The 10,014-nt window shown below is 34.9% G+C and overlaps 1 protein-coding gene across 1 annotated transcript; it reads left to right on the top strand.

Moving 5' to 3' along the window:
- The first annotated feature begins 7,228 nt into the window (after window positions 1–7,228).
- On the top strand, window positions 7,229–8,122 carry LOC18442288 (S-adenosyl-L-methionine-dependent methyltransferases superfamily protein). The gene has a single exon (XM_006852511.4). It carries the CDS (start codon window positions 7,296–7,298, stop codon window positions 7,962–7,964), a length of 669 nt encoding a protein of 222 aa, XP_006852573.1. The 5' UTR covers window positions 7,229–7,295; the 3' UTR covers window positions 7,965–8,122.
- The last annotated feature ends 1,892 nt before the right edge of the window (window positions 8,123–10,014 follow it).

The following is a 10,014-nucleotide window of genomic DNA, read 5'->3' as shown; positions in this document are numbered from 1 at the left end:
AAGTAACTAACAGCGAAAGTGTATGGACTCCTCCTTTGGCAATAATATCTGCATCTTCATTCGCCTCTCTATAACAATGTTTGACCATTGTTAAAGAGGTTAACAAAATATCTCAAATTTGATGAAAAATAGTATTTAATCTATAAGGAATATGGGCCTTTCTCTTACTCCAGGCAATGACGTTTGCCGAGTCTCCTTGGATAATCTTGCCCCCTTCTAAAGTGCATAACAAGTTCAAATCTTTTAATAAACCTCGTGCTTCTGCCGCATTTGTTGTTGTAATACCACAAAGACCTAAGTATTGCTGCTGAGACCACTATAGCTAACTGGTTCTAGATTGCCAAGTGAAACTTCCATCAAACTTAAATTTGAAAGAATTCACTGGTGGTAGTATCCAAACAACCTCACTATGAATGTTGATTGTAAAACTCATTATCGCCACTACCAAAGTATTGCTAATGATAAGACTTTTAGGATTAAAGCCATTATCCTTATGTGTAAGGAACCAAACTGCTGCAGCTGCCAAAATATTTGATTTTAATGTAGACATATATGTACTTATATTATTAAAGACTATTCTATTTCTTTCATTCCACACACTCCAAAAAAAGCTAACCCAAATAGATCTCCAAATAATAGTTCCCATATTTGAAATATCGAGTGTGATCCATTGGTCGAGAAAAGCTCACATTTTGGGGCAAAAGTAATAACAGATTGAGGCACTGTCGAGCCCAATCCCAAAGATATGTAATAAAAAGGCATGAGAGGAAAAGATGTCATGAAGTTTCATCAATGTTTTTACATATGATACATACATTGGTGATAATAAACATCTTATTTCTCAAGTTGTCAACCGTTGCTAATTTATCTTGGCACATGATCCATATGAATAGTTGCACTTTAAAGGGCTGTTTGGATACTTGGAAATATTGTCTGTGAAATATATTACTGGCGTAATATATTATCTGCAAATGGATTGTTATTATTTGGATAGTATTAGATGCAACTTGGGAAATATGTGGCTACTGTTTGGCTATGTCTAGAAGAAATATGGGAAATGCATTACCAATATTTTACCAACACTTGCCTATAAAATATCATTTCTTTCTTTTTTTATCACAAACTTCCACTGAAATACGGAATTAAATTCATCATCACATCATTCCAAAAAGATTTTCTAATGATAACATCATCACTATTCCATAAAGATTTTCTAATAAGAACATGTACCATTCTAAAGTCATCATCACACAATCTCTTACTTATTTTGCTTGCCTTTGAAACTTACATAGAATCTCATGTCTTCTAACATGATTAGACATTAGTTTCAACATAATAAGTCATTGGAATAACATGATTGGGATAACATATTTTTATTGTGATAAACCTTATTTTTATTTATTTTTTATAGAAGTCTTTCAAATGTTTATCTATATAATTTCAAATAAGCAATAAATTTATGATACCAAATTAAAAATCTCAATGGTATAAGTTAAAAAATGGGAAGAAGTTTGATTAGTAAACTAGAAGGTTTGGTAATTGCAGTAGAAATATAAAATTGTCTCTCATCAAGTTCATTCAAATCAATTTAGATTTCTCCTACTTTCACTTACCAATTATTAAAAAAATTTGTTTTTATATGAGAGTCAGATGAGGGCTACAACCCAATTTTTGTTTTTATATGAGAGTCAGTTCAGAGCTACAACCCAAATGGGAGATAGAAGGATGTAAAAATTTTTTTATTATAATTGCAGTAGAAAATTGTCTCTCATTAGTTCGTACACCTATTCAATTCAATTTAGATTCCCCTTTTCATATCACATACTTTCACTTTTCTACCAACCTTAATAATTATACAATACATGAGAGAGTTTAAGAGAAGGAAATGTTTGGGCAGAGAGACGCACGCGAAAGATTTCCAAAGAATACGTATTAAAACGCTTAAGGAATCACCTTATGTAAACCAGTTATTAGATTTCTCAAGATTACCTGTCAAACGCGTAATAGAATTTTCACCTTTCACCGTGCGTAATGTGTTTCATGATTTTTTGGAAAATTTCGGGTAATCTCTTTCCATTTCTTTACTTGTACCAAAACGGTGGAAATGTCATATTTCCTCGTAATCGATTGTCATGTAATAGATTTTCAGGTACCCAAACGGCCCCTAAGAGGCACATGTAGTTTCTTAATATTGAATAAACCAGCATCCAACTCTCTCCATCATAAACTAATAGATTGTATGTTGACTTAACTGAAAAATCTCCCGAATGAATAAGATCCCAAATAAAGCTATCATCCATATTTGGAATCAAATATGTGTTATTCAATAATTCCAACAATGTTTGATACTCTTCAATGAATCTGTCTGTACCTCCCTTGTACCGACAAGGAAGGCAAGGAACGTACCAAAAATATTAGTATAAACACCTTCACTAGCCTCATTGACAAATGCTATGGGGTTTAAAGCTTTTAAAAAAACCTCAAGGAAAAAGTATCTCAATGGGTCGTCATCTCCAATTCATTTGTCAAACCAAAAGAAAGTGAATTATCTATTTCCCACTATTTTTTGGAATTACCATAAATACAAAAATATTGCATAGTCAATACCTCTCCAAACATGGGACAAACTTGTATTATTTATTGGTCTTTTAATGAGGCCAAAGTTCAAATCCATTCAATATTTTTCTTTCAGAACAAGCACCCAACAAGACGCAGGTTGTGTATGGATCATCCATCACCATTTTATTAAAAGTGCCGAATTCATATGGAGACCCAGGTTATTTCTTAACTTTTCAATATTTTTGTATTTTAAAAACCCTAAATAAACTTTCATATTACTAAATATTAAAAAAATTTAATATATACAACAAAAAAATTACTTGTGGGAAGAACAATATGCTTCAAGCTTGAGGTTTTGACGTTTTTAAAGCTTGAGCGAGAGAGGGATAGAGAGAAAAAGAAAAAAGGAAAATATCTCATTATATCTTGTTTTTTACTTCCATATATCATGAGACCCAAGAATTGAAAATATTACTTGTAAGCAAAAGATCTCCATCTTTTTTATTTTACAGCCCCTAGACCCCTTTGACCATAAATTTTTGACCCAAACAAACACTAAAATGTACCCTATACAAATTTCATCTCTCTCTCTCTCTAAAACTCCATCTTTCTTTCTTCACTTCTCGGCGAGTTTACCAGCCAAGGGGTTTAGCTTGAGCTCGAACACGAGCACACCTTCTTATGTATGAGAGAGATATGGAGTTGTAGAGAGAGAGATGGAGTTTAGGTTTTACAGAGAGATGAAGTTTGAGTTTTAGGGAGAGAGATGGAGTTTTGAGAAAAGAGAGAGATAGAGTTTGGGTTTTAGAGAGAGATGGAGTTTTGAGAGAGAGAGACAATGATATGAGAGAGATGGAGTTTTAAAGAGAGAGAGACAAATAGAGTCATTTCATAAGTTGTTGATGTCAATAATATATGGTCAAAAGGGTTTAGGGGGTTGGAAGATAAAAAAGATGGAGTCCTTTTTCTTACAAGTAATATTTTCAATTATTGGGTTTGATGACATATAGAAGTTAAAAATATGATATTTTCTCAAAAAAATAATCTCATGGGTCTCTCTCCCTTTAATATTTTTTATAGAACACTTAAGTTTTTTACGAGTTTGCCCTTAAGCTTGTTTAATAAGATGAAAGGCATTTAAAAAAAAAAACAAAAATGAAAAAAGACAAGGGTAAAAACCTTCTTTTCCTCCCCCACTTTGGACCTATCGGTGCATTACATAAACTGGTCGATCAAGCGGTCTATTGGTTGGACCGGCCGGTTTGCAAGTCACGATTGTTGCCCTTTCATACACCGAACCGAATGCAAAAGCCACTTATTCACCAATTCCCTAGTGGAACTACCTAGTCCGGTTTGGTTTCTATATCAAGGGAGTTTTTTTTTTTTTTCTTTTTGAGTGTTCTGTAAATTATTTCATTTTTTTCCCATATATATTTTTGTAGACTTGGGTAAGTTGGCCATATGTGGTGCAAATAGAGTACAACACTTACTAAAAGATGCGAGCGAGTTAATTCAAGTGAAATGCTCATAAACAACAAGTGTAGGCCCAAAATAACAAAGTTAAAAGTAGAGATAAAAAGACATAGGGACTTATAGGGCATGTCTCCTAATATGGTCGAATGGCAAACCAAGATTCATGTAGTCAACCCCAATTAGTTGGAAAAAATGATTTGATGACGAGGATGATGAAAATATAGAAATTTACCCTGATATTTCCCTAATTGTTGTTATTCAGAAATTTCTGCCAGCATGTTGTATTATATTGATATAGTTTTTCAAATTTGTTATTTTTCTAAAATGCCTCTATGGTGGACTTTCAAGATCCAAAAGTCTTGAAGTTTTGAAATAAAGTTTTGTCAATTATAACTTTGGGCCTTCAATATATAATGTCATTTATTTATGTCAGGTCTTGAAATTTTGAAATCAAGGCTAATAATAAAAAAATCTTTTAGGTTGATTCTTTGGTTTTCTAAAATAGATTGTATACAATAAGACCATTTACATTTGGAATAGGGAGGTCACAATTACTTACAACCATCCAATGTGAAACATGATAGCTTGGGTGTGTCACAAAGTTCAAGAAAATTTATTTTGAACTTTGAGTTTGATCAATGAAATAAATGCAGCCACCCAATTTCAATCCAATGGTCAATATTTATTGTAATCACCTTGTACCAAAGGTAAGTGGTCTCATTATATAAGTGGTCTCATTATATACTTTCCCTTTCTGAAAATATGCCATGGGTTTTTTAAGAAGGAAAATTATGTCATATGGGCTGGACCGTATTTTTACATATGCGGTCCATAAAGTGTAAAGCATCCATCTTAAAGATAGATGCAAGTAGGTGTTCCATCTAAAAATAATGGAAACTAATGCTCCAAATGTTTTCTTACTAGAATTATTATTTTTAGTTTTTAAAATTTATTTATTTTTTCATATTCATGATCTTCATGTTAGAGATTACTTGTCCTTAAAAATTAAATATTAAAATCCATCGCAAAAATAGATTTCTTATGAGGCCCGCATTTCTATATATTTGGGCTTAGCCACATAGAAATTGGCTCCTTTTTAGAAAGTTTATTTTTAAATATTACGTTTAATTTTGTTTTATGCTATGTTGGATAACTTAAACAATTATTTTGTAATGAGAAGAGATATGGTGACCTATTGTCCGATTGAAAATGTGATCTTTGATAGAGCGGAATGACGGAAGAGGATTTGAGCAATCAATGCCAAATAATTAGGACAAGACTCATATGATGATGGTGATGATGGTGCTTTTACTTGATTTCTCATACATTTTATTATTTTTGTTTGATTATATATATATTATTTAGAAAAAAGTTTAGTTTTTCTAAAACTATTGATATTTAATATATCATTATTAAAATTTAATGCATTTTAAACCAGCGTTCTAAACAACGGATAGGGCTGACTAGTGGGTTATGGCCCGATTCGATTAGTCCAACTAGATCGGCCGATTAGTGCCCCGATTTGTTTTGAAAAATGTAATTTTGGTAAAAAATCCCAAAAGATCTCAAAAAAATTGTAAAAAATGTTTAAATTTTACATGTATTATTTTTTTATATGTTTCACATAAAAAGGCAAAAAAATAAATATTATAATCGTAATTGGATTTCGAAGAAAATGATTAGGCACATGAAGCAAAACTTTTTCAGTGATCAATATATAATAAATGAGTAATGATCCTATGAGACCCTCCCACACCCATGTGTGTAGGACCCCAAAGGATCAGCATTACATTTGGCAAGGATATGTAGAAAAGTCAAGTCCCACACCTATGTGATAAAATTTCTAGAGATCTATGTCAAATTTAATGGTGATCCTTTGGGGTCCTACACACATGAGTGTAGGAGGGTCTCATAGGAACATTATTAATAATAAAAATATATATTAATATTATATATTATATAATATGTAATCAATATATACTATATAATATAAATTACAGTAATATAATTAATATAATTATATATTATAAAATATTGTAATATTTAAACTCAAGACCTTGTTTTTTTTTTGGGTATTTTGGAATTCAATTAAAACTGTAGGTAAAATATAAAATTGTTTGTCTTTTGTGACAATTTTGATAAATTTCCATCTCTCTCTCTCTCATATCTGTGTCTATGCGCCCCTCGAGATGGTGTAGGTATTAGATTGAAGATCAAATCAAATGAACAACGAATAAATTTTATATCCCCGCTTTGAGGAACCTACAGGCTTGGCACCTTGGTGCGCTCGACCAACTCTGGTGCATCTGAGTCTACTCGCCAAGGCGGCAAACCCTGCAGTTAGCAAATATTTTTTTAAATAATATATAAAGTTTTAAGTAGAGAAATAGAAGAAAGAAAATTGTCTCATGGCTGGACAACATTTATACAATATGCGGTCCAAACGTGTAAAGCATCCATCATAAAGATGGATGCAAATTGGTAGTCCATCTAAAAACAAGTGTAACTAATGGTCCAAATGATTTATTAATATAATTATTATTTATAGTTTTAAAATTGATGTTATTTTCATATTCATGATCTCCATGTTAAAGATTATATATTTTTCTAAAAATTAGGATCAAATTATATTTAAAAAGATAAATTTATTGCTAAGCCCCCATTTCTACAATATCCAGGCCCATAGAAGAAGAGGGGAAAAAAAGAGAGGAGAATATATAAAAAAATGGCTATAAGGACAGCTTTGTAAACTCTACACTGTGACAATGCACTTATCGGCCGATTTTTAGAACAAATCACAGATTAGTGTACTAATCGGCCAATTGGTCCAATTAGTTGGCCAATAAAAAATTATTGCATACATGACCATTGGAATCGGGTCAGATCTGGATCGGTCAGTGACCGACCCCGAGTTAGTCAGCCGAACTTTTAAACACTCAGTTAAAGTATGAGTATGACCTTCACACAAGAACTAGACTTTGAATACATATTTGACAATTTCATCAAATTATATAGAGTATCTATCGATTTTTCTGCAAAATAAACTCAAATGATTTCTAAAGAAATTTCAAATATATTTTCAAATTTTTTTACCGGTTCGCTTGCGCTAAACTCGGACGCGATTCGAGACACCCCATGACGGTTCCGCCACCCCAGTGGCGACGCAGAGAAAAAGCACGAAAGCCTTCCTCTCAGCGAAGAGGCAGCACTTCCTCAGTCACGCGCGCCTGGCTTAGCTCAACCCTCCCAACCCTCCCTAAACCATGAAATTCACGGACTCCCCAGTCATCTCGCTTCCCATCGGCGACAAAAGCCTAACCATCGAGCAAGACAACAGCTCGATGCACGTCGGCACCTCCGTGTGGCCGTGTTCCCTCGTCGTGGCCAAATTCGTGGAACGATGGGTGCTCTCAACCTCTCCCCAACCAGAAAATCCCTACTCCTTTCTCTTCCCCTTACGCAGTCGCCGAGCCATCGAGCTTGGCTCAGGCTGCGGCCCTGCTGGCATGGCCCTCGCGCTCCTCGGCCTCGACGTAACCCTAACCGACATTGCCCCTGTTATGCCCGCGCTTAAGCGAAACCTCAAAAGGAACCTTCGTTGTTTTTCTGGTGTCACCAAGCCTAGAGCAGTTCAGTTGTATTGGAACAATGAGCAGCAAGTTAGAGCGCTTAAGCCTCCTTTCGATTTTGTGATCGCGACTGACGTTGTTTATTTGGAGAATGGGGTGGAGCCCCTGTTGATGACCATGGAGAAGCTTTGCGGGCCGGAGAGTGTGGTGCTTTTGGGGTACCAGTTGAGGTCGCCGGAGGCCGATAGGTTGTTCTGGGAGATGTGTCCCAGGTTTTTTAGGGTGGAGAAGGTGAGGCATGAGGATCTGCATCCCGAGTATGCGTTTGACGAGACTGATGTGTTCATTTTGAGGAAAATTTGAAGGGTTTGTCACTGATTTCTTTTGTTTAGTGGCTTTTCCTACTTTTTTTCCTTACCTATTTTTCTTGTTGGGGGAGATAATCGTAATTTGTACTCTGATATCATCTGCTTTCACCACCCATGTAACATTTTTGAAAATGAATACCTTTTCACCTGACACTCGCTCCCTTTGTTTATGTTATAAGTAAGGCTTTGATGTTCAGCATTTTGATTGAATTCAAAGTTAAGATTGTTTACTCTCCCTTTTCCTATGTTATAGGTAAGGCTTTGATGTCAGCATTTTGGTTGAAATCGAAGTTAAGATTGTTGTACTTATTGTTACTCTTCTTCCTCCACTTACCATTGCTCATAGTGCTATTATTGGTAGTAACTTCATTGCTAGTTGGTTTCCTGCTTGATTAGTGACTTACGAATTTGAATGAACTGTAATATGCATTACAATCTTTGATTCCCATGATGAGTTCTGATATCAGGCATTGGAATGTTGATATCAAGTACGGGAATGTCCATATCTAATATTAGAGTATGCTGCATAAGCATGGAATTTTGGGCAGTTGTGTCAAACTTAGCAAGGTAACTTTGGCATATGGTCGGGAAATAGCCTATTTAAGATGCTATCTAAATAGGCGTTTAATTCTTGCTGCAACATGTTATTAGTCATATGTTTCAGCACAAAGGTTCCACAATAAGCCTCAAGGCTTTCGATAGCTAATGCCACTGTGTACACAGTTCGGATATGAAATACACATGGGAGTTTACGGGCCCGTTCCTCCATAACTTGGCATCACTATCCCTTTATGTAAAATGATATGTTGGTACCAATTTCTAAATGCGTGCTGTTGTGGGTGTCTAACTTTATGTTAAAGGGTTAAATTTTTTGTATATGCGAGATTTCATGGCTTATATATTAGGGTTTTGGAATTGGCTAATAGATAGTTTAATAATTCAAAGTGGAGGAATGGTCCGTTGTACGTTCTCTGGAGTCTGGGGAAACTTCAACTGTCCAATCCAAAAGGAAAGGCATGGCAAAGGATGGTCAGGGTATCTCTTAAGATGAGAGACATTGTTGCTGTTGAAGGCGCTTGAGGGAAGTGGGCTAGTTAGGGATGAAGGTTTAAATTTGGCATAGAGCGTTTAGCCTATTAATCTTTGGAAAGGCTTGTCTTCTTATTGTGTGTGTATTTTGACTTTGAGGCTTTCAATAGGCAGCAATTATGATGGCCATAAATATTTAAGTCTATGTTTTCTACATATGGGTAAAGAGTGCAGAGTCGGGTCAGAAGTCAACAAAGAGATGCAATATATTGCTGAATGATGAGGTCCACCTTTGCTTTATGTGGCTTACTTTGTGCTATTTGAAGAGGAGGTATGTACACGCTGTTCATTTCCAAGATAATTGATGTTCTAGTTCATGATTTTTGGCATATCTTTTACTATGAAGAAAGGTGGTTCAAATAGATTTTGTAGGACACATTGGCTTTCATGGATGCTAGGTGGTTTTCTGTATTGCTGTTGTCACGTCTATTTGTCTTCTTCTGAAGAGCAGAGGGATGAAAGATATCAAGAAATGCTGCCTATCTACCTCATGGGCGGCCTTTAAGAATGTGATACATAAATATAATTTCATATGGATCATTGATGGTCTATGAGGCTATATTGAGAATTGGGATTATGAGGATTTTATGTTAGCCATCTCTGTAGGTTAGGCATGGGATTTTGTGGTGGATTGGCAAAGGCATGCTGAGGATGGACACTCCATCATTCAGGGTATTATGGTCTACATGTGAAAGGGTGAGCTTTTTCTTCGATTAGCCAATGTACCATATAGTTTTTATAGGAGCTCAGATGCATGAGCCATGATTGTCTATCTCTTTGCTCTTTGCATCATGTCAAATTCTTCAGTGGGTGGCCTGTGAGCATGGTCTTGTTGATCGAGATATTATGCTAATAGGGTTGATGTTGCAGTTAATCTTAAATTCAATAATATATGGGAGGCACATGTTTCCTAGGTTTTGTAGATGATACTTCTTCAGGCATTTTTTGGAATATTT

Source organism: Amborella trichopoda, chromosome 1, assembly GCF_054954075.1.
Source record: "Amborella trichopoda isolate Santa Cruz 75 chromosome 1, AtrichopodaSantaCruz75HAP2 v2.0, whole genome shotgun sequence".
NCBI classification, from domain to species: Eukaryota; Viridiplantae; Streptophyta; class Magnoliopsida; order Amborellales; family Amborellaceae; genus Amborella; species Amborella trichopoda.
This window is presented reverse-complemented; position numbering and strand designations above follow the sequence as displayed.